This window comes from Ailuropoda melanoleuca, chromosome 4 (genome assembly GCF_002007445.2).
Source record: "Ailuropoda melanoleuca isolate Jingjing chromosome 4, ASM200744v2, whole genome shotgun sequence".
NCBI classification, from domain to species: domain Eukaryota; kingdom Metazoa; phylum Chordata; class Mammalia; order Carnivora; family Ursidae; genus Ailuropoda; species Ailuropoda melanoleuca.
In genome coordinates, this window is record NC_048221.1 from 47,898,169 (window position 1) to 47,924,113 (window position 25,945).

The window sequence follows — 25,945 nt, forward strand, 5'->3', positions numbered from 1 at the left end:
CCTCCCACTAAAAGAAAAAACAAAGATACTGGGACATTCAGTGTTTGCCTGAATATCAAAGAATTCCAGTTTACTTTCCGGATAATCCCCTTCCTCTCTATGCAGTTTCCTTGGTCTACTCTAGATCTTCTCAAAACAGCCAATCACATAATAAACGCATGTCAGCAGAATCATCAGACATCGCAACCCGTTCATGCTTCAGATAATATTTACATGCCATTTGCATATTACTTATTTTTCATCCTGTTTCTCTGCCTGCTCAAGCACACCTTTTATCATTTGGGGCATCTCCCCGGGTGTAAGTGTCTGCACAGTTGGGGGAAAGACAGAAATGCTACATCCTCTTGACAAGAAGCTGGATTTGGCAAGGAAATTGGACATAGTTTCAATCACATGCAGAGGATATTTACACATTATTCTTGGTAGGGAACATGGACTTAAATATAAAACATACAAATATGCAATCTGTGGTAAAGAATGGGAAGTTTCTGTCAGTTCCCTTTAGAAATAGTTAGAGCTGTTTGTTTTTCTAAGCATTGGCAATTAAAGCCTTGGGGAATAAAAAATTAAACAGTTCCATGATCCATTCTTTTATCAAACAGACTTTTTAGTGGAATGTGAATACAGTAGAGTGAGCTTTAGAGTCAAAAGACCTCAACCTAACATCCTAGCTTTGTTCCTCATTACTGTGATACCCTGTACATATGACCTCTCTGGAAACGCAGGCTTTTGACTTAATATTCTGAGTATATTAACTATAAGAACAAATATCTACCCAAAATATATTTATAGCTCCAAAACAGTTTTACTCATTAGGACGCTTATGTTTGTACCTTACTTTAGAATTATTTGTTTAACTGCTATCATTCTTCATTAATTAAAAAAATACATATTTGTGAAGTCCTTTGTGTGTGTGTGTGACAGGCATATTCCTGCCATCATAAAGCTTAAATTCTAGTAGGAGATTAAGAGTTGGGATCAGTGAATCCATGATTATGCTGATCATTACTGATTATAATATGTACAATGAATAAAAGGAACAGACTGCAGTGAGAGAACATTATGGAAAGAGAAAATTCAAGTCTGTGGAGCAGCAGGCAGTCATAAAAAGTCTGTCAGAGAAAAATGCATGGAAGTTGATCCTAAAAGATGAGTTAAGAGTTATCTGGGTGAAGAACTCAGGCAAAAAAAAAGAAAAGAAAAAAAAGAAAAAAAAAAGAAAGGAAAGAAAGAAGAGGAAAGAAAAGAAAAAAGAGAAAAGGAAAGGAAAAGATAAAAGAAAAGAAAAAAAGAAAAAAAAATTCTGGGCAGGCAGAATGGTATGTGCTAAGTCCCCTTGCTGGACATGAGCTGGGAGCACTCAAGAATGCCAGTGTAGATTAATCATATTCAAGAGAGAGTAGCTAACAAGTTGGAAATGTAGCCAGGCCAGATACCATACCAAAAGGCAATGGAAAGTCTTAGAAAGATGTTCTACAGGAGACCATGTGAGCTGATTTGCAGTTTTTATAAAGATCATTCTGGTTAGTCTGTGCAGAGTTGCTTAAAGGGAGCTGAAAAATGGGTGTAGTAAAACCAGGTGGGGTGCTACTGTAGCCCCCCAGGAACAATGTAAAAGTGCATCATCATATCCTCATTACCATCATCATTATTGCTAAATGTGAGAACTTACAAATGGTAACCACTGTTCTCTCTACTTAGTTGTATTAACTAAACATATTTAAGATGGGGTGGGGAGTGAAGGGGGAAGAGAAGGGAAAAGATTTAAGAAATATCTTACAGATAATATTAGCTAAGTGGCTAATGGCCTGAATATAAAGGGTACAATGTGAGGGAAATGGAAGTATTCGAGAATAACCTTTCAAGTTCCAATTTGTGTAACTGGGTCGATGGGGGTAACACTTCCTGAGATGAGGAAAGCAGTGCAGAGGCAGGTTGCAGGGAAAGCTCCATTTTCAATGTTATTTGAGATGTCTGTTTGATTGTGTCAGCAGCCCTAAGAGGATGGCAAAGGTGATGCTTCCTACACTAAAGATAATAAGCATCTAGTTGCATATAAATGAGAATAACCTTCACAGAACCTTCTGCTGCAGGGTACTCTGACATGTGGGCCTGAAATCTCTCTAGACATCATTGAATGAACTATGGAGAAGACCTTCCATGTTTTATCTTCCTTCCCATAAATAGCATATGGTGATTCCATAAGCCAAGACTAAATAGAGAATTTGCCTTTAAAATTATGTTTTAAGACTCATTCATCCATTTTTCTTTGAATTATAATCAAACTGTGAAATGTTTCAAGACTCAGATGAAACAATAGACTTTTAAGAATTTTTTTCTTAAATTATTACACATGAACTTAGATATTTTTGGGGTATCAGAGAGACAGCAATCTACTCACACGCTTGTTGCTTAACCATTTTATGGATCTCTTTTGTGCTTTCTAAAGAAATAGATTTTTTTTTAAAACAGGTGGCTTAGGAATTCCAAGTAGGAATAAATGCAGGATAGAGGACAGGAGAGGAAATCTTAACTATAAAAAATAAATGAGGGTGAAGGACTGGCTTTGCATGGTCAGCTAGATTAGGATCAGAGCTCACTGGTGTTGGGAGAGATGAAGCTGGTATAAATGCCTGGGTCCCAGCACTCCCAAAGGGGGCTCAGGATCTAACTAGGCTAATATCACTTCAAATCTCAGAGCGGCACCTGGGTGGCTCAGTCGGTTGGGTGTCTGCCTTTGGCTCAGGTCATGATCCAGGGGTCCTAGGGTTAAGCCCCACATCCAGCTCCCTGCTCAGTGGGGGACCTATTTCTCCCTCTCCCTCTGCTGCTCCCCCTGTTTGTGTACTCTCTCTCTGTCTCTGTCAAATAAATAAATAAATAAATAAATAAATAAATAAATAAAATCTAAAAATTTTTTTAAAAATCTCTTGGAAAAATTCTTAGCCAGTCCACTCTTACTTGGGGAGGGGGAAATATTTTTTTTTTTTTTTAGAGAGCTCACACTCACTCTAGGGTTTGTGCAGTGTTGATCCCATTTAGGATAGTACTCTCCTTTGAAACAGGGCTTCAGAGGGGAGGGGGGTGGGGGAATGGGATAGGCTGGTAATGGGTAGTAAGGAGGGCATGTATTGCATGGTGCACTGGGTGTTAAACGCAACTAATGAATCATCGAACTTTACATCAAAAACCAGGGATGTACTGTATGGTGACTAACATAATATAATAAAAAATATTATTATAATAAAAAAAAGATAGTACTCTCCTGGCGTTTGCATAAAATGAGGTAAAATGTAAAAAAATGATCCCTTAGTTCCTCACTTCCTCTTATTTCCTCCCACCCAATCCATCCCATGTCCTTTCATTTCTCCTTCCTAACATTATCTCTCACCTGTCCTTTTTTGTCTTCTTCATTGCTTTTACATTGTCTAAAGAAGGTGGATTCATTAAGTGATCTTAGTGATGTTTCTGAAAATTTCCACGAAGAATCAGAATTGCAAAACCAAAATGCATATATGGTCTCAGTTAAGTCAAAGTCAGCAGCTTTTTGTTAAATAAAAACAAAAACAAAATGCATTCATCATTGCGTTGCCATAGCAACCATTTCATTTTTCATTGTCTCTTTACAAGGTGCTAACCTGGGTATTAATGCAAGCTTTTTGAAAGAAAAAAAATCTCATTCTTCCAAAAAAGGCAGTGTTGTTGATTTTCAGTGTTACTTCTGGCTCCAAAGGAGTCATGATTGGTAATTATTTTACTTATTTATTTTTTGGTGAACACATGGAAGAGTGTTTAAGAAATGTCAGTGGCAACCCCCGGGACAACACGGTCCTATTCTTCCTTGGGCCAGTTTGGAAAGTACTTTTTACAGGCAGTATAAGTCCATGAGAACTCACATTTGCTCCTTCCTGCCAGGTACCCTTTTGAGTCCGCTCTGTGGAAAAAGGACAAGGATGGAGCCAAAGACTTCAAATGCAACATCTACCTGTGTGTCACTAAGACTTACTTCCCTAACAATATCAGTATCAATTAAGTCACTTGTATTGGCCCCACACACACCACAGCGCTAGACAGGGATACAACATGAGATAAACAGGCATACTTACTGGTGGGGGAGACAGATATTTATCATACACACGTACAAGTACACACACACACACACACACACACACACACAGTGTGAATCTTAGGATTGTTTTGAGAGTTCATAACTCTCAAATACCATCTCAGGATGGTATTACCTAGTTTTGCTTAGAAAAGTCTTGGCTAAAGAAGTCATGCCTGCCCGGAGATTTAAAGAATAAATAAAATAAGGTAGGTGGGGGTGGGGAAACATTCCAGGGAAAGGGGAAAGCATATGCAAAGGCCCTGTGGCAGACTAGAGCATGCTATATTCAGGGATATGAAAAAGGCTAGGAGACAGGGAGACGTAATGAGCTGTAAAATAAAGTTGAATAAATGCCTTTGAATTTGGCTTCAGTTTGTCAAATGCGTGAAGACCATCTCATTCATCAAACATGTACTGAACATGTTCCCTATGCCAGGCACGAGGGTGCAAAGATAAATTAAACATGGTCCCTGCCTTTGATTTGCTCACTTCTAACTGTTCTCTTCCTCCCTGACTAAATATTCTGGTTTTCTCCCTATTATATATGAGACAATTTATCTCTATGTTTTATCTCCTCTATTTATTAGCTGTGAATGCCATGCCTGGGCCACAGGAATGCCCCAGGTTCAGGAGTACAGAAAGAAGTGAAGCCACTGAAATTGCCTGAGGAAAAAGTATTTGAAAAAATGGGAAGTAATTATGATTGTTCAGAGACAAAGAGCCTCTGGACATGGTTACATTATCCTGTGCTGCATAGACATAAATTTTACCAGCACAGCATTTTGACCAGGGCTTTAGAGTTGAAGACATATAACCACTTACAACTCATTTCTTCCATGTCACAGCAGGGGTAGATGCCATTACTCACCTCATATTATAAGTAGCAATATTCAAGCTTAGAAAGGCTAAGTGAGGTACTCAAGATCCCCCCATTGTTAATAAGCAGCAGAGCCTACACCCAAATGCAGAATTCCTGACTGCAATTCCAGTACACTGGTCATACATTTTACTGCTCTTGGCTGCACAATATCTATCTGTCTCCAAGACTGTATTCATTTGGTCAGCACTATGAATTGGGCACTTGCTGTGTTCCAGGACCTACAGACAGTCAGTTGAAAGGTGTATGGTCCAGGCCGTCACGGGGGAGGCAGTCTAGTGACAGGATACTTATGAAATAAATACTTGAACAAATAATCACAAGTCATGATTAATGTAATGAAGGGGCATGATACATTCTATAAGCAGGCAAGAGAAGGAGCTCATAATTTACATTTGAGAGTCAGAGAAGTAAGACTGAGACCTGAAAGGCAGATAGGAGGTAGTCAGGTAAAGATAAGTGGGAATAGGATCTGAGGCAGAGGGAACAGCATGTACAAAAGCTTTGAGGACGGACGGAGCATTGCACATTTGAAGGAGTTAGAGTAGGTGAGGGAAGACAGAAGGGGTACATGCAGAGTTTGTTGGGCCATGTTGAGGATATTATCTTCATTCCAAGTGTGATGGGAACTTGAGCAAATGCAGCAGGACAGCAGAAGCCCCCAAAAGTATTGTCCTCAGCGTTGAGTTGTAAAAAGAAATGACACCTGGGGGAAAAACAAACAAAAAACCCTCTCACGTCTGACAAGGAGTCTAGGAAGGTTTAGAGTACACACTCAGAGCAGGTGATGATGGAGGCCAGACTACAGACTCAGAGAGTGAGTGGGCAGGAAATAGCAGTTTTGAGATCCCTGACACAAGTTCCTGAAAACAAAAGCAAAGAAAAAGGGATCCTGTGAAGTCAGGATTAAAACCATGAACCACTCAGCCCCTACTCCTTAGCCAGGCTCCCTCCCTTTCACTAAATTTCTCTTGGCAGGATAGCTATTATTTTCCTGCCCAATCTCAGAGCCCTCACTGTTCCAGTTAGGGCCATAGGCTGAGCAACTATTTGTTGACAATTTTCTGAGTAAAGTTTCATTGCAATTATTTGCTCTTTGGGGGCTTAAACCATGGGCTTAAACAGTTGAGGGCCTTGATGAGGAGTTGAGAACCTAGGTTACCCCTGGATGGGCAATTCAGCTGGCCCGGGTTCTAGCTGTTTAAGTGTTTTGCCCATCAGCCAGGGGCAGCACTTGGCACAATCACTAATGGGTACCCCGGCATGCTACCCAGCATGGCAGCAGTTTGGGGGCCCACATCCACCCACATGCACACCACCACACTGCGGGCAGTGCAAACACAGGGGAGTAAGATAAGACATGGAAAACTATGAGCTAATGGAAGGGGAAATGATTTTCAAGGGCAGAAAGAAAGGTACTGCAGCTCAGTGGCAAGATGGGAAAGATAGGGTTCAAAAGGGACAGAGGAAGATCAACAAAAATAACAGCCAGAATGAAAAAAGAGAAAGGAGAAAGCTCTATGATTATGATGATCAAAACTTGTCAAAGTTCAACAGAAAGCCATTGTCAATGGCTTTGAAAACTGAGATGAGAATGCACTTTATTTTAGTGAGAGCCTGACTTTGTCTTCTCATCAATGACAATCTGGGGTCCGGTGTCAATGAACACTTTACAAGTCCAACTTAAAACACACTGACTGTGCCTAAGAAATGCAAAGATTATCTCTTTCTTTTAGCTATTAATTTGACATCAGTTTTTTTCATTTGATTTCTATCTCTTTATGTTCATTAGAACTATAAAGTTGACTTTAAAAGCTGGCAAGATTAGACAGCTTTGCACTTACAGAAATGGAGTATTCCAAATAACAACTTTAGAAACAGAATACTTTAGGGGCACCTGGGTGGCTCAGTCAGTTGAGCATCCGACTCTTGATTTTGGTTCAGGTCATGATCTCAGGGAGGTGAGATCGAGCCCCTAATCGGACTCTGTGCTCAGTGGGGAGTCTGCTTGAGATTCTCCTCTCCCTCTTCCTATACCACTCCCCTCCTCAAAATAGAATAAATCTTTTTTTTTAAAGAAACAATACATTAAGTTCAGACTTAACTTTTTTTTTTAAATCCATTTGCTTTATTTGCAAAATAATACATCATTGTCTTTTACCTAAGGTATTCCCCAGCAAGGTACAAACAAGCATTTTCATATTATAAGAAAGAATTTGAGGTTGCTTCCTACAAAAAGGCTCTAAGGTTTACTCTTGATGAATGTGGCCAAAGGTTCAAAGGGAACCAATGGAATCTGGCAGAAATGTGTCTCTCCAGGCTGACTGTAGAGAAAACACTTTGCCTTTGTATGTTAAATCACTGCAAGGCAGTGACCTAACAGTTGCAGGGCTCTCAACCCAGCAGGGATGGTAAATATCCTTCTAGATAACACAATAGGGTGAACAGTGCCAGTATTGGCTATATATAAAAGGGCAAATCTGCCTGTTGTTATGGGGGGCGATATCTTGAAATCAAAATTGAGGAGTCAGATGGCTGGCAGAGGAAAGAAATTCCTATGCCTAGCAAAATCAGAAGTGACTGCCTGGAAGAACTGGCTATTGAGGTGTCCTGGAGCTCTTGAGGATGTCATGGGGAGCAAAACACTGAACTTCCCAAGCATGTGGTCAGTTGTACTAACAGCATTTCACTGGAACAGACACAGAACCAGGCTTCTGCTCAGGAGAGCAAAGAACTGAGGTGTTGATGATTTCAAGCATGACACAATCACTTATCTCATACTCTAGAAACTGATTTACATTCACCTGGAATGCTTATCTTATGTCCATTCAAATAAAGGAAGTAATTGTGTATAGATGTAATATCATGTCTGCCTAGAAATACTAAATGACAAAAACAAAACGCAGTAAAACTAGGTCTTGTCCAATAATCATCTGGTTGCCTTCATTATTTTGTAATTCTGTGCCAGACACCCATCCACAAAATGTGGCCTATAGTGTTTGGTCTGTGTATCTCTTTATGTATAGCCCTCTTCCCTCTCTCCATCCCTCTCTCCTCTTTATTACCAAATCAAAGATAGGAGGTCTAAATAGAATAGCATGAAAATTATCTACAAATGATGGGGCCATCAACTGTAATAAATACACTTGCATTTCCTGAACACCCACCATATTCTACGCACTGTGCACTACTTTTCACACATGATACCCTGTAAACTTCAAATGATGAGAAGATCTCCATGGCAGTGGTAGAGTGAGGTGGGGTTATATATCAGAGACTCTTATAACAAATTTCTAGGGTCCGAGTTTTGAGTCTGTCACTTGCCAGATGTGAAGTAGCTTGCCCAATGTCACCAACCAACAATCTGAGGCCAAGATTTGAAATCAGTTCTAGTAACAAAGATCTTACTCTTTGCATCACACCATTCTTCTAGAAGATGCAACTCTCTCTACCCTGAAAAGCAAATGTTTTCCCCCATAATTATACTGAATCCTTTTATCGTCATGCATTACTTGATAACTAAGCCAAGAGTTCTCACTATTTTGACCCTCCAGATGACTGAGGAAGTCCCAATTGCAAACATCCTGTCCTATCCCCAAACATATGCCGTTATTTATTTATTTATTTTTCTCAAGAACGTGGTTACTCTAATTAGGAAGCAAGGGGTACAGGTGGTAAGGATAGTAAACATTGGTCTTAACTGCCAGGAACTTTCATTTAATTCAGTCATAGGAATGTTCCAAGCATCCGTCAGGTAATAATGTAACTTCCTCTTTTCTGGGACTCCATCAGACACATTTTTCATTTTTATTACACAGACTTTGGGATGCCGTGAGGATTATGAAACTTCTCCCTTCTACCTGAAGACTTCATTAAGGCCTTCTTGTCCCAGTTCTCAAGTGTCACTTGGGAATGCATAAAATTTACCCTTTCTCATAAAAGAGTCAATTACAGATAAAATAGGGGTTTGAGAATACTTTCAAACAAAAGAGAAGCAAACTTATTGAAATGCCCGTTCCTTGAAAAGGCTGTGATTCAGATTTCATAAAAAAGATTTTCATTATGAAATGTACTAATATTAAGAAAACTATTTCATGTTATAGCCAATTAATAAGTCAGTGGTACTAATACACTTGACTGAATGGACGCTACATGCTATACACCCTTCTGTGTATTTCACAATGGTCAACCCATTTGGTCCCAACAACCTGCTAAGAGAGGTACTATTATTATCTCTACTCTAGAAATAAGGAAATGGAGGCACACAAATAATAACAAAAATAATAGTGATAATACTAACAACTACAAATAATAGCGTTCCTCAAACAATGTTGAATGCCAAGGATGTTTATGGTACCTAATACCTGCTTCAAGTGTAGAAATTTTCATTCAACCAGCATTTAATACATGAACACTTTTTAGCACACATTGTTTTATTATCCAGTTGGTTCTGCTCTAATGTGACATGTGTTTTCTTAAAAACCACCATGCTATGCAAAATTGTGCAATAAAAACATAAGACTTATGGGAAAAATTGAGTTAGGGACATGACACTCAAAAAAAAAAAATCACCAGTGACATTTAAAAAAAAAATCTGATAAAAAGGCGGACTGCTTTTATACAAGTAAAACGGCTAAGCAGTGCATTAATATAATAAATATGGCATTTTACCTTAAGAAAAAGGAGGTAAAGTTTGCTCATGGAAGGAGGTGCCAGAAGCTTTGCTGCTTGTGATTTATTGTAAAATTATGCGAAGGGGGCAAAGGCAGACGTTTGAGGGGTGTGTGTGTGTATGTGTGTGTGTGTGTGTGTGTGTGTGAGAGAGAGAGAGAGAGAGAGAGAGAGAGAACTTTTTGTGTTCCTGCACGGCTTGGTCCAGCTGGATGTAGTTTACTGTGCTCATCTAGTGTTTCTTGGGGAAAAAGATCATACACGTGCAAACACAAACTGTGTTGTACTCAAATTGTTCCCTAATATACCCATCTGCTAGGGATGTGTTTGCGTTTTCAAAGCAAGGGTTAAAGTACAACTAACTGGGGCGCCTGGGTGGCACAGCGGTTAAGCATCTGCCTTTGGCTCAGGGCGTGATCCCGGCGTTATGGGATCGAGCCCCACATCGGGCTCCTCCGCTATGAGCCTGCTTCTTCCTATCCCACTCCCCCTGCTTGTGTTCCCTCTCTTGCTGGCTGTCTCTATCTCTGTCAAGTGAATAAATAAAATCTTTAAAAAAAATGTACAACTAACTGGCTATACAGTTTTGAGCAGACCAGGTTAAGTGCTCTTTGGAGCTGTACCTATGACAAGGACCAACAGGGGAACTGCCCTGACTGGGGACACAGGGAAGGCTTTATGTAGAAGAGGCCACTGGATGAAGCATCAAATAGAAACAAGGTGTCAGAAGCACAACAGGTCAGCAAAGGAAATGACAAGAGGAGGGGAAAACAGGGGCCAATATACATTGTGGGGAAAAGGACTTGGTGAACCGTTGATGCATGAGGAATTAGTTCATTCTTAATTGCCTTCCTCCTGGCACTAAAGTATGGCTCCCCGATGGAGGGAGAATGTCTATCATCTTCACAGTGGTGTACTTAGTGTTTGAGCCAGTGCGGGCATTTGGTAGTATCTCAGTGAAGATGGAGAACCAGTACGTGGATGAATGCACCAACAGTGGAAAAGTCTTTCGTATAGCCCATCTAGGAAATAGAACTAACAGTGAATCTGCAGCAGGGGTCATGAGTTAATAAGCTCTTACATCCGTGGTTTGACACCATCAGATAGTCCTAGAACTCTTCTTCTGATACAGGATTTTTACAGATATAGTTGGTAATTCATTAGTATAAATATATTGTTAGTTCATTTGTATAGCATATACATCTAAGGATATCAGCAGTAATGATGAGAGTATTTTGATGAACTTAAAAATCCAAAATTGAGTTTTTCCAGTTTTGTATGTTTCTGTGTTCTACAAAATTTTTTCTTTACTTCTTTCTTTTTCTCATTATTCTTTGGACAGTATCTCAAATGCTATGATGTTCCAAGTTTGAAGCCTGTCACTATTACAACTTTTAACAGCTTGCCTTGAAATCTCTCAAAATAAATTTACACAGAAGAGTTGGTAAATTTCAGAGTTGCTCATGAGCACTATCTGACCACTTCTCAAATTTCTTAGTATCTCAGCAATAAAACATTAGACAAGGAGAACTCAAGTAACTGTAGTGCTATACCACCTTGCAAAACAATAATGGCATCTCATAATATGGTTTAGCATTTTATCTGATAATGAACCTAGACCAAGATAAAGAAGATTCAGGTGGGCTTTGCCTGGCATTAAATTAAGCATATACCTGTAAACTCTTAACAATATACTTGCTGGTACATTTCAGTCAGACCAGACATAAATAGGTCTGGTGTTTTAGACACTACAACCTAATTAATCAATGAGACATCTGTAAAAAGTTTAAAATAGATGAAAATGGTTATGAGCCTTCATCTTGAGATATATACCCCAACAACCTAATCTAAATAAATATTAAGCAGAATATAAATAGTAGTTATAATAAAAAGTAGCTATAATAATAATAGTTAACATTTCATTGGTACTTATTTCCTAGGCATTATGCTAAGCATTTTTCATATATTTATTAGATCTTCAAAACCACCATATGAAGTAGGACTCATTATTCTCTTCATTCTACAAATGAGGAAGCTGACAGACAGAATAGTTATAGTCCCAAATTCCATGGATTAGACTTTAAAATAACCACTGTTCTAGAATATATGCAAAGTTCTTTGTTGGCTTGACTGTAAATTCCTTGTCTGAATGCTATTTGGTTATATAAGCTGAATTATATATGATGGGTGCTAGAAAAACCACATTCAACCAAGGAGCAGAAACTAGATCCTAGAAATTCATTTAGGGTGATGATAAAATGAAGTCTTAATTATCAAAACACATGGAAATTCCAAGGTAATCTGCATCCTTCCCACTGGCCTGAGTCATTGAGGATTGGCCAAGGTGGGGAGACTTGGCTCCTCTGGGGATGGTCTTCAGAAAGCCAGAATGGGATGAGGCTTAGTTGAATACCAGCCCTGAGGAGAAGCTTGATCTCAGAAAAACCATGTGTCAAGGGCCTCTGTGTTTTGATGAAAGGGACCAACAGTGATCATCAATGCCTTGACCTTGCTAAAGAAATGATAAAGAAGATAAAATATTGTCAAATACCCAGGGTTAAATAAACAGGGTAATGTATTTTACAGTAAGCAGCAGGTAAAATAGGAACGGCCTCAAGACTAAAAATAAATAGGTTATAATTTGTTAAAAGAATGTACTAAAAGTTGATGGTACGATAAACACAGTCAAAAGGTGAATCTCCCACCAAAGACCAGAGACAGTGACTTGGGTCCTCTCCTGGGGCTTGGTGGGGTTGAATCCTTGTGGACCAATACCTCTGGGATCCCTGTAGACTAAATCTTTCATATCTTTATACCTGTATACTTATTACAAAATACTTTTATAGTATTGTTGGTTCTGATCCTAAGTACTTTACAAACACTGATTTAATTGTCAACACATTATGAGGTATTAACATCCCCATTTACAGATGCAAAAGCTGAGGCATAGCCAGGCCAAATTCTTCGCCCTAGGTCACAGAACTAGGAAATGGGAATCGAACTCAGGCTAGCTTCAGACCACTCATTCTTAAACACTATGCAGTATAAAGAGGAAATGTGGGAGCAGGAGTTTGGTCAGTGGAATTCATGTTGGTTTTCACATACTTCTGAGGTTTCACCAGAGACTGCAGAACTTTCAGCACAAAATACCAATGGGCTCTAGTTTGAGAATAATGAAATCAAACACTCCATAAAATGAACATCATAGCTTTTGAGGTCTTAAATTGCTAAGTAGTCTTCTTTAGTAAAAAGTGTGTACACACACAGAGAGACACACTCATATATAAGCCTATGCATATATGTAATTTACGGTTATATTTAAATAATAAACAAACTATGGATGATTTCTTCAACTATAAAATTTGCTCATGAACAGAGAAACAGAACCAAAACCATAGGTCAAATTATATCATTTTCTTTTTTGGACTGCTAAACCATGATTTGCAGAGTCCTCCTAAGTAGGATGACAGCAGAGATCATGAAGGAAGGAAGCAACATTGCCTAGGTCCTTGAAGCCTTGTGACCATGGTAAGCCTTTCTTAAATAGTATAGCTTAACAGGGTGGAATGGAGTTAAAGTCAAACCTTTTCCAATAGGAAAGATGAGCTTTTAAAATACAGTCTGATTCACAACCAAAAGGATCATTAATTCAATATTGTTTTGTCTTTCTATTTTACATTCATTATGTATTATACAGTTAGCCGCTGGCAGCTCCTTAAAACCATTCAAAGACATGCACATTCAAATTAATGTTTGTTGGAAAACTGTATTCCTTCCACATGAGATGGCAAAGTCTCTTTTAATTTCTTCACCAGAGCCTCGGTTTGAAATATAATACAGAAATATCCAGGCAGTCAATATGTCTGGTAGAAATTCTTGTATGTTTAGAGAAAAACTGTTTGAATCACAGATAGGAAAGAGACACCCATTATACAAACAAATGAGCTCCTCTATCATGTTTATTTAATTGCCTACTATTTGTCAGTACTAGAGACACAACGATGTACCACAGACACTTGTTCATGCCTTCATGGTACTCATGGCCTAGTCAGAGAGAGATGGCCAGTCAAATGATTGGGGCAAAAGGTACATAATTACAAGTAGAGACCAGTGATATAAAGAAAACAGTTCTCTGAGTGTGTAAGTAAAGAAGCTGGCCTAGACTTGAGGCTGTAGGTGAGGGTAGCCTAGGATGGATGTTCTAGGAAGCAGAGGATAATCATTCCATACAAAGGAAAACAAAAATAAAGAGATAGCACATGTATTAAAGGTTCTGTGGTTGAACGAACACAACATCTTCAAGACCTAAAGGAGTGTCAGATGGTGACCTGGGGAGAAGAGTGGGGGAAAAGTGGTGGCAAATTAGTCTGAAAAAGTTGGCAGGGGGCAGACCACAGGGGGCCTTGTAGACTCCATTAAGGATGGGGATTATATCCTCTGATCAATGGGAAGACCTAGTTATGGAATACCATGATTGAATAAATATATCGTTGGCTTTCCACTGACACAAAAGGCCATGGTATCTATTCATTTTGTTTAATGTAATTGGAATTTTATGAATGAACGAATATATTCATTTATATATTGCTTTACTAGGGTATGATTAACAAAAACTGTATATATTTAGGTTCATACAACATGATCCTTTTTAAGGCATACAATGTGATGATTTAATATATGTATAATTGAGAAATGATTACCACATCAAGTTAATTAACACATCCATCACCTCACATTTAATCTAGCCTTTAGAAGTCACACAAAAGGCAAACATATCTAAATATACAGGGGTGGGGCTCCAGATCACAAAAGAGGGCACTTCATAAACACAACTGGACCAAGGCGAGTTGTCTGTAGCTTTCTCCTTACCGATCTTACAACTTCCCATGCCCTTCTTTTCAGGTTTATAACGAAGGCAGTGATTTAACACACTGCGCAGTAAGTGAATTGCTGTTTACTGATTTTTCAGGGGAGCCAAAGGAGACAAGGACAGTCATGGAGACACCATCCACACCACAAATAACACAGCGTCAGGATGGTTTTGCACCTTATTAGCAATTTGTCAACATAAAGAGACCAGATAAGCCAACATCACTAGATCTTGGGTCCTTGCCATCAGTGTTTTTTAAATCAGAACTAAGCAAGAAGGGCTTACTTTTCAGGGCAACTTAACTCACTACTTTGTAGGTATGGTGAAGGTGAACAGTTAAAAAAAAATAACACAAAAAGGGACATATACTAACATAAGTTTCAAAGCTCCCAGAGTCTTCATGTAGCAAGAAATCATCTAGTATTAATCTTTTTATGTATGTATGGAAGATGTACAATAACCACCCTTACGATTACAAATTTCTGTGATTTTCATGTCTTCATTATTCATCTGCCATTCTGAATGAAAGTACTTCAGCTCTGATTACTACTATGAACTTCCATGTAGGAGACTTCTCCAGGGCAAGCAAGCACACGGATTCACCCAAAGGCATTTGATCAATTAATATATGCAAAAACTCTCCAATAAATATGCCAAGTAATACTGACTTCCTTTTTTTTTTTTTCCTAATGAGAAGGCCCTGGAGATGGCTATGGTTTCTCTCCAAAGTCATTCTTGATGTCATGTGTTAAGTATTCAGACTCCCTTTGCAGTCATTTTATTTGTAATAGTGTCTTGTGTGTTGTGTCTCCTAGCTCTACATACAAACTACCACACTTACAATCTCCATGAATCTAAGTGCGTCAGTGGCTCTGGGGATGCTATACATGCCGAAAGTGTACATCATCATTTTCCACCCTGAACTCAATGTCCAGAAGCGGAAGCGAAGCTTCAAGGCGGTAGTCACAGCAGCCACCATGTCATCACGGCTGTCACACAAACCCAGTGACAGACCCAACGGTGAGGCAAAGACAGAACTCTGTGAAAATGTAGACCCAAACAGTAAGTAACTTTCCTTTCCTTTCAACTTCCCCTCCTACATCAGGAAGCTCTAGGAACTGTGGTATGAGTTTGCCTTTCTTTGGAGAAATATGGTGTCCATTCTTGTCTTAACGGAGTGGGTTCCTGGGTGAATGCTAACCTTTGCTCTTAAGAGTTTGTCTTATTCTTGCCCCCATTTCACTTTTGCTCTCTGTGGGGAAAAAAGCTTTTAGAGGCTCTGCTTCTGAAGTGTGAAATCTCCCCCTTCCTTCTTGTTCACTGGTACCAAACCCTCCAATTGACAGAAACATAGCTGCCAGGTTGTGACCCACCTTTCTTGCTCTCCTCATGTTAGGGGAACAAATTCCTAGTAGGGAAGCTTTAACACCTGACTGAACTGTAGCAGTGGGAATAAAACTGGAATATTTAATGACTTAGAAAGCAAAACTTCTTTTCACTGGAACATGAGTGTAGAGTAAGTTATGATTCTTCACTAAGCAAGCTTTCTAGAAATAAGAAAACACCCAAGCATACAGGCTGAGTACCATCATGGTCGTGACATCCCCACATGGGAAAAACATTTACCATGCCACTGCAGGGGAGTTTCCTTCCGTGAAAGACCAAATATCAGGGAGGGGATTAAGGGTGACATGTCACATGTGATATGCTACCTTGCATATCTGCAACCCCTGGGTAGCCTCTAGTCACCCCTGCAAATGACTCCAAAAAGATGGACATACACATACCAATTTGTAAGAAAACAAGACCATTTAACTCGAGGTTAAACACATAGAATTCTCATTGCCAATTTTACCAATGATACGGTGGTAAGAGTGCATTTTAGGTTAAAAATACTATTTCCAGGATTTGTTTTCTAGGAATGAGTTGACCAGTTCCAAATAGAACGTGGCAGATTTGAGTGTTCATAATACTTTCTGTTTTAAAAAGTAGAGAGGGATTCAGGTTGTCCATTAAATCCTTCAAGACATTTTTTAGTTATGGACTCATTTTGTCATAGACAAAGGCTTCTCACCAAGCAGAAAGGAATCCCTATTCTAAAGACTCCAAGGTAATCGTGTATACTCTGCAAGTAAGGAGAGATCTTTCAAAAGCAGGAGACAACAGAGTTTGTCCCTAACAAAGACTGTGCAGAGATCCATGGTCTTGGCTCCTCTCCTTTTCTAAGTGGTTGGCTGAATGAATATTGTGAAACTCATTGAGAATATGTAGACGGGGGTACAAAGGCTTGTTAACAATATTGTGGGCTTCACTTGGACCTTTTAATAGAAGGGATTCTGGGACAAGGCAAGAGGAAGGACAAAGACCACACCGAGAGAAAGGAGCAACAGAATGAATGTATAGCCTCTGTTCTTGTGTCTTCAGAGCAAATGGTCAATTGAGAGGTGGGAAATTGGATAGCGAATCCTGTGGTATTTGATGTGATGTCAGAAGAGGCTCCGGGGTGAGACAGACCTGGGTTCAAATCCCAACAACTCCACTTCCCAGCCATGTGGCTTTGAGAATCATGGAGCTATCCTAAAGCTCAGCATCTTCATGTTTAAAATGGAGATATTGATATTTTTGTCATAAGTGTGTCATAACATTATGCATCTAGAAAATAATATATCAATTGTTACTGTCCTTTTATTCCTTAAAAGGCAGAAAAGTACATTTTAATGTGATTGGTTATGTGGATGTGATGGTCCAGTTAAAGATTGTATGGAGGTAGATGCAACTAATGCCCAAAGAGAAATATTCCCATGAGTATAGATGCATAAGCATCTATTTTTATACATAGTTGTGTTGGTAAATATACCTGCACATTTATACTTCTGTAGTGTTTTATTCTAGGACCCCTTGCCACACTTGCATTTTATAAAACATTTATCCTAGAGACATTTCATTACGTGTTTTACATTTATATCTGAGCACACACACACACACACACACAGACACACACATACACACACACACACTTAAATTAACTAGATATGCCCAAAAATCAATAAGGAGAAAATACGGTCAAAAGTCTGTATGTATGGAAAAAAATGACCATGTTAGAAGTTTTGAATTTGGGTAATTCAATACTTTGCTACTTAAAAATATTCAGGTTTCAAACAACATTTCTTCTATTATTAACTTTTAATGATTAAGTTCCATCCTTGCTGAAGCTGTTTTGGATACAATAATGGTTGTAAAATGCTAACACTAACACCACTACTGACACTAGTACTAATAGTAATACTAATACTACTAATAATACTTGCATCAGCTACCCGTTGAAAGAGGCATTATCCAAAATGCTTTGTGTGAAAGATCTCTTACCCCTCACAGTACCTCTGTAGGATAATTGTTCTTTTTACTGAAGAAACCCAGGCTTTGTGAGATTAAGTGCCATCACCAAAGTCACACATCTAGTTAGCAGTGGATGTTGGACTGAAACCCAGGTCTGACGCCCAAAGCCACGCCTACTTCTCTTTGCTGCTCTGTTCCTTAGAATGTAAAGGTCATGTCATAATTCCAAAACAAATTCCTCTTTTGGATTCCTCAACTGATGATTTGGGTTGCATATAAAGCATATAATGATGTGTGTGGCAGACTCTTTAGTTAAATGTGCTGGGAAATGTATTATTGTTTCTGTGTTGTCTACAAAGTCAGGAATAACTTGAGCTCAAAGAAGGCTGCCCAGGTAGAGGCCTCATCTTACTTAGTCAAAAATTTATATAACTTACCATCTATGCCGATCATGACAATTGTTCCATTTGGAATTCATTTGGTGCCTTCCCATGAAAAGTTTTGTTGGGTTTTGTCAATGATGTTTTGGTGTCTACACAGAGCAAAAATAAACATTTCGGGGGAAAAATGAAATCAAATAGGGTCCTTGTCTATAAGCAGTTCAAAATAATTTAAAAATTGTTTTAGTTTTTTGTTTTGCGTAGACACTCTCTAAAATAGCATAATTTGAATAGCTATTCGCCTAACCAGAGGAGGACATTCATGTACCTCCGGACATTGGCGTTTCTGATGACCCAGCTCCCAGAGCCTCTCCCCACCATCAAAAGAGTTGATCCACACAAAATCTGCCCGATAGAACCTTCGGTAGTGGTAGAAATGTTCTAGTCACACATGGCCAATCAGGACTTGAAATATGGCTACTTAACTGAGGAAAAATGCTATTTATTTTAAATAATTTCAATTTAAATAGCCATCTGTGTTTGTGGCTACTATATCAGAAAGCTCATCTTTAGAAATTAGTATGTCTTAATAGGCAAGGATTTTATCTAGGACACGTATTGGAAACGTCTCCCAAAGTTTTAGCAATGAGGTTGACCTGGGATAAAGTCAACTTAAAGGGATCAAACATTTGAGATGAGACAAAAATACAATCAAGTAGTTACATTAAATGAGGAGCCACTAATCTGGAAATAGTGGTATTATAGATAGTAATAATTTCATTCAGAAAACCAGTCCTGAGCAATGCAAAAATGTACGTATATAGGCAAAAGCAGTAATGAAAAATTCAATTCATGAAAATAAACAACAGGACTACCTGATGTGAGGGAATATTACTTTATTCTATCTAATACCAAATATAGCTCAAATATTCTCTAATTTCTGAACTTTGGTAGCAGAGAAAAAGGAATTATTTGCTGAAATTAAGCTGTCTGGTGAAAAAGAAACAAAAGCACACACCATGTACTTGAAAAAGGAACATGTCTTTCCAAAGGGAAAATTCTGTACACTATTCTCTGAGGGAGGGTATCCGAGAGGAAGTCGGGTTTATAGTGTGAGCAACAAAGTAAATAATGAAACAGCAATGTCCCCTTATTCATTGTTGCTCTAAACACTTAGTCTCAATGTATTTCAATCTTGAGTGTTTTCATTTTTAACAGCTCTGCTCCATCATTGCAGCCTGCCATCTGGTGCATGCACGCTTCTACTCATCTACTGCAACTACGTGTCTACATAAAAACGAATTTGCTTATTGGCTTACTAGGGGCAGAAATTAAAACTGCCCCCTCACTGCCTGAGTTTTCCCCAAGAACCTCAGTTTTCCTCTTAGGTTGCTTCTGTGGTCAAAATTCCATTGCTTAAAAGAAAAACTTCCATGTGGAATGCACAAAAAGTAAATATTCTTAAAATTTTAATGTATCTGTACACGACTGGCATTAGATATTCAGAATTGGGCAAGTGCTAGTTGGCTTCTGCATTGGGACTGAAAAACAGTAGGTCTAAGGGCTTAGTGCAGCTACTTGTTGAATTATTATGTATACAAACAAGATTTCTATTGCTAGAGGATCAGAAGAGCCTGACCTACTTCGGATAGCTTAAATGTGGCCATGACGATGCCTTCTCCACATTCCTTTCTAAGAAGAAGGGCACCTCAAGCTCTGGTTCTCGCATCTGCAGCCTGAATTCAGCATGTTTCCCCACACTTTCTATTGCTGACTCGGCAGATGTTTGTTCATGGCAAACGTATAGATGCCAAATAAACAAGAGGACCTGTCGTGCTTGGGACTTGGCTTATCGATGGCCACTAGGACCCTTTCCAGTTGGATGAATACTATTAACTGAGGCAGCATGGCTGTATTGGGATGGGTGGATAAAAACTGCTGCCTTCCTCACCTGGACTGTTCAGAAACAGAAGATGCTCTGCAAATTAACCCGTGGTCAGATGCTCTCCTTATAAAGGATTGCAGTGCATAGTGATGAGTGGCCCTAAGCTATCTTTGTCCTAAACTACCATCCATTTTCTAAGCCAACATTCCCTGGTACTACAGAGAAAGTACTCAAGTGCCTGCAAGGGTTGCAGATAGTTTAGACTCTGGAAGGTCAGTAGCGGCTAGAGATGTCAGGCAGGTGGACAGCTTGGGACTCCCCCTTCTTGGATGTGGGAATGTATGATTAACTGACTCTGACATAGTGGCTAGACATACACTAGACCAATGAGTACACTGTATGATGAAGCATATTTTAGAAGAACAACAATTTATACCTAAAATAGAAAATCTAAAATAAGATATTTTAAATATGTTTGTATTCTGATGCTTTTTTTTTCATTTTTACTACCATTTTTGCACCTACTATAAGGAAAACATATACATGGAAATTTATGCTCTTCTTAAAGGAGGTAATTACTACATAAAATAGTTTAACTGTCAATATAAGGAGGCATTTAAAAATATGGGGCGCCTGGGTGGCTCAGTCATTGGGCGTCTGCCTTCGGCTCAGGGCGTGATCCCGGTGTTATGGAATCGAGCCCCATATCAGGCTCTTCTGCTGGAAGCCTGCTTCTTCCTCTTCCACTCTCCCTGCTTGTGTTCCCTCTCTTGCTGGCTGTCTCTCTCTCACTGGCTGTCTCTCTCTCACTGTCAAATAAATAAATAAAATCTTTTAAAAAAATAAAAATAAAAAAATAAAAATAAATATATACACTGCTGGAAAATGGATGTGGGCACCAAACCCTATATAAGTAAAGATGCCTAGAAAATTCTGGAACACGCTTCTGTGCTGTGTTAATTTGTTACGGTTTTTGTTTTGTTTTGCTTCATCATTTGTTTGGATCTCTAACATTCTCAACATTATGCTATTTGTTTCATCCTACTGGACTAACCATGCAGGCTGGTCAGCATAGCTGGACTAGGCTGAGGGAAAAAAAAAAAAAAAAGGATGGGAAAAGAAAGAAAAGAAAGCTCTGACCAGACAGATAAGTTATCTGGGAGCTGGTTCCCTCAACTGCTACAGCTCAAGCAACTAAAACCCGTCTGCTTTAAATCAAGAGGCACCAGCACTCCCATGTTCAGAGGTACCTGAATTGTGGTGAACTGGTCTACCAAAGGCTATTGAACACACTGAAAGAGTGAGCATAATGTTTATGGTCTCTATCGCAGCCTCTTCTCCAAAAGGGAGAAAAAAAAAAAGAATAAAAGGAATATTGTGTGCAGATTTATTTTATACATACCTATATATTTACTTTTCCTGTAGACTGTATACCACCAGTAAGAAAGAGTGTACAAAAGTCTGTTACTTGGTACACTATCCCACCAACAGTATAGCTTTTGCCTGCTTTCTAAAAGGTAAGAAACAATCTAATTTTTATTTATTTGTATGTTCTTGTCTCTACTGAGAAAAGAAGTGTTTCCATGAAAACTGTGCATGATACCTGTAAATCTATTTATATGATGAAATGTGTTTTCGCAGATGATCCGTTTGCTAAGCATAGTGCAGACAGCTGCTATGGGTCACATGCTTGGTTTCTTTTCTGGAGAACATGCATGTGGGTGTGCGTACTTTCGTCTTTTCTAATCAATCAGGTAGCCAACAGCGGTGGAATTGGTGCTGGTCACTCTGGTATATGGGCTACTTTAAAATTACCGATGGTGAGAGAGATTATTTTTAAATGTATGTTGTCTTGTGCTGGTTTTAGAAGGCAACGTGGAAACTTATAAGGAAGAAAGGGGGATGTTTTACAAGCCTAGCAAAAATGTTTGTTCTGGTTTATTTTTAGTAAATACATTCCCAGAAATGTATTCATTCAAAAAAACAATGAATGGCCTTACCATCTCAAACCCAAAAAAGTCTCGGTTCCTTCTTTACAGCAAAGGAATAGAAAAGGCTTTGCTGGATGGGCTTGATAGTGTGTTGAAGATGAACTATGGCTCATAGTTCGGCCTTAGAGAAACACGGAACCAACTTCAGTCACGTCACTGAGCAAGGAAAACTTCGGTGAAAGACCTCAAGAATCTATAATGAGTTTTAACATTAGTCAAATCCAGAAACCACCAATAAATACCAAAGGTATTCAAACGAATAACTTAGGAGAAATGGTGAATGGTGTGATGTGTGAACTGGGCATGGGAATGAGCAGACATAAGAATAATCATTGATTCTTCACTGATGTTTATTATTTGGGGCTCTCACTAAAAGATATATGCTATGTATGTGTTTATTATTATTGTTATTATTATTATCACTACCTCCCTCCTTTAGCCTACACAATAATGTAAAACAGTGGAAAAGAATGCTCATATTGACAAGCATCCCTATCTAGCTGAAAGTCAAAGTATTCCAAACTGTGGGAAAACAGACAGTGGAAAACATAGTGTAGGGTTATTAAAATCATGTGGTGGCTGTGAATACAAGGTTGCCTTTTGATTTCCCTTAAACCTGCTACTGTACTTACAAAATAGAGAAACCTATCTGTATAAAGATTCCAAGAGAGAGTGGAGAAGTCTTGTCATGGGAGGGAGAAATACTGTTTCCTCACGTGGGCTAGTCTTCCTTTTTTCTATGTTGCTAGCATGGAACTTTTATCAGATCATTGCTGTGCATCTTTTTTTTTTTTTTTTTAATCCGTTTAGCACTGTAAGATAGGACAAGAGTCCTTTCAGAGTAATTACATTTCCTGTTGATTTTAGATAGGTGCCTGCAACTCAGTCTTTAATTTGGGATATATTGTTCACACACTTATTTCCTTTTTCCATATCAACATGATCTGTCCTAGTTTTTAAATAGGGCATTCTTTTCTCCCAGCGAATATATAACAGTATTCCAGTGAGATTTCAAGTTTTTGTACTCCAAGGGCTTGTCAAAACACTGGAGTTCATCACTTGAATCATCCTTTTACATGAGACTCTCTGAGAATAAAAAAGAAGGAATTTTCCCTGGGTAAAAATGATAGATTTAATCTCAATCCATTAAAAATTCTCTTTAGTTCCATTCTAAGTTGATGCCTTTTGGGTTAAAGGATGCAAGATGAAAATGTTCTAAGTCAATTTTTCAGTTAAAAAAATACTTTTAGGATATGCTGTTTCAAAATAACTTTTGGCTAGGATTTTTTTTGTTTCAAAGATCTTGACTGGGTGCTCTTCTTTTCTTCCAATGTGAAGGTGGCTTTACACATTAATGATATGGTCTCATACTGTTACTTAAAAAATAATTGGGAAGTTGGTCCAAGTTACATTTAGTCGAAAAGCGTAGTGATTTACCTTGTTCAGGTTACAGTAATACAGGAAAGCTCGGTAGAACAGGGAAGGGAGGCACGTAAAGTTGTGTGTTCAAATCCATTTCTATGTTGCATTTAGACAGACGAAAACAGTAATGGAAAATTTGTAGATTCGAGTAAACTTCTGTCCTCCTGGGCTAGTAAGACTTCAGTCCAACAAAGGTGGAATCTACAGAGCAGATCAAGCACCTACTTGTGGGGGGTTGAGGGAAGCACGTTCAAATTAGAACAGAACCTAACCTGGTTTGGAAGCGCACTCCATCTCCTGCCTGTGTGCAACAGCCCTCTCGCACAGCACCCCAGGCCAGACATCAGCTCAATCAGCACTGCCTGCCATCTCCTGGCTGAATGTTTGTAGATTTTAAAACTCTGCAGAGGCTTATCAATCTAAGGACCTTTGTTTTAAAATGCAATTAAGCAACAAAAACACAATCAATCTGGTATCATTACCAGGTCAGGAAACAGGTCGTTTTGTGAGGAGGTAAATTTTCACACGGCAGGATGGTGTTCTCATTTTAAAACTTGAACAGTTAATTCAGCCACACAAATAGCCCTGAGTCTTGTATTTAGAAGGTACGTTCCTCCTAGCAAGCACACTGGTTATAATACTATTGACATTTAACTAATTTATTAAATGGTATTGTAAAAACATCAATCATTTCTTGTCTCTTATAATTACTATAATGGGGTTATCTTACATTTTAAAGCTTTGCGGAAACTGTGTAAGCCACGTTTTTGTATCATGATGTTGAGACTCTCCCTCCTCCTTAACAATTCAATGTGATATCTCCACGCTAACTGGAGACTCCGTCAAGTTAAAATCCACCTTGAAACACTCTGTAAGTATAGCATAGCACAGAATATACGTTACCTGACCTCTGACATAGAATCACCTTAGAAATAAATGCAGCTATAAATCTTGTTGGCCTATTTCTTTCTACCTAAGAGCTCCGTGAAATACCATTATTCCTCCCGTCAGGGTTTGATACCTCAGCATCCTCAAAAAAAACAGTATTTGCCACTCAGTTCTTCAACTTAAGTTTCACTTAAAGAACAGGATGAAAGTTCACGTGGCTGGAATCTGTAGTCTTTCTTAGCATAAAAGAAACATATGCATCCTGCCCCAAAGCCATGACAATTATGTTAAGTTTTACATTTTATCACGGAACCACGGCAATCCGGCCCGGATTTATGAACTCTAAGGCTGTTCTTCAGTTGGGTCCATCAAAGACATGATTGTCAAGGCCCACTCCTCTGGGCCAGTCCTGAACTGACTAGAAATTGGGGACAGAAGAGAACAGTACCCACAGGGAGCCCAGATCTTATGGAAGACTCAAAGGAAAGCAATTAGAATTCAAACAGGAGTAGGTCTTAGGAGAGGCCTTACCAAGTGCTAGCAAGCTACAGGTTGACAGCATCACCCGGCAGGGTTTGTTTGAGCTGGTCTTAAAGATGCAGGACTCCAGACAAGCATAAAGGACACTCAAGGCAGAAAACAAAGATGCACAAAGAACCAGAAGTACAAAGGAATATGGTATTTCCTGGAATTAGAAAGCAGTTCTGTGAGGCTTGAGTATTTTGTTTGGACGCAGGGGATGACACGCAGGAAAGCGGCCTGTGCGTAGAGGGACCGAGTCATCTTTATCTTCGTGCCTTTAGCACAGGGTGTGGCAAATACTAGGTTCTCAGAAAATGTGCATGGAATGATTGGCGTAAATATAAGACCTCACATACTAAAGCCTCCTAACCTTACCAGAACAGAATATGTACACATTAAATAATAAGTATTAATAATAACAAAATACCGCATCTGCAGACGGAGCAAGTGGAGTTGTATCCTTCCAGATAAAACCTCTAAAAATTACAGAGTGCCTTGAAAAGTCAACTTTTTGACTGTGATGTTGCAGGTTTCAAACCCATGTTGTGGGTCTTACATAAAACTCTTGAAACTGACGATCAATGCTACATCTGCTTGCAGGTAATTAACCAAGGTCTCTTTTGATGAGCTAATCCTGTGTATAAAACCAACAAAGTTTTATGCCTATTTCTTTCCCTTTATAGCCTACAGATATCTATTCTATTTGTCTTCAAAGGGCTCATGACCTTCAAAATTACCACTGGAAATGGATCCTATGCACACTTGATTTAAATGGTTAGAGCTTCTAATCTGGTAAAAGCAAAACATAATCAATTTGGTAGTTTTCTGATTATTAAGTACTTTTTTTTTTTTTAGAAACTGGCATTTAGGAAAGATTTCGTCTTTTAGGCCCCAAGTATCGTTTGCATTTAAAAAGAAAACAGTGTGTATCCTAAACCAAAGTCAGTTAATCTCTACAATCTTTCTTCTTCCCAATTACTGTGGGTGAGCATCCT

At 38.8% G+C, this 25,945-nt stretch overlaps 1 protein-coding gene across 7 annotated transcripts in view; it reads left to right on the forward strand.

The window, feature by feature from the left end:
- The window catches only part of GRM7 (glutamate metabotropic receptor 7), an 885,418-nt gene that overhangs the window by 812,178 nt on the left and 47,295 nt on the right, over positions 1 to 25,945 (forward strand). For 3 of the 7 annotated variants that reach the window (XM_034658683.1, XM_034658684.1, XM_034658686.1), the window contains exon 9: positions 15,342 to 15,588. In XM_034658683.1, the coding sequence (XP_034514574.1) occupies positions 15,342 to 15,588 (247 nt within the window). Of the gene's footprint in view, positions 1 to 15,341; positions 15,589 to 21,552; positions 21,645 to 22,166; positions 23,215 to 25,945 lie in introns of those variants that run through there. The other 4 variants (XM_034658687.1, XM_034658680.1, XM_034658681.1 and 1 more) reach the window with 2 other exon arrangements.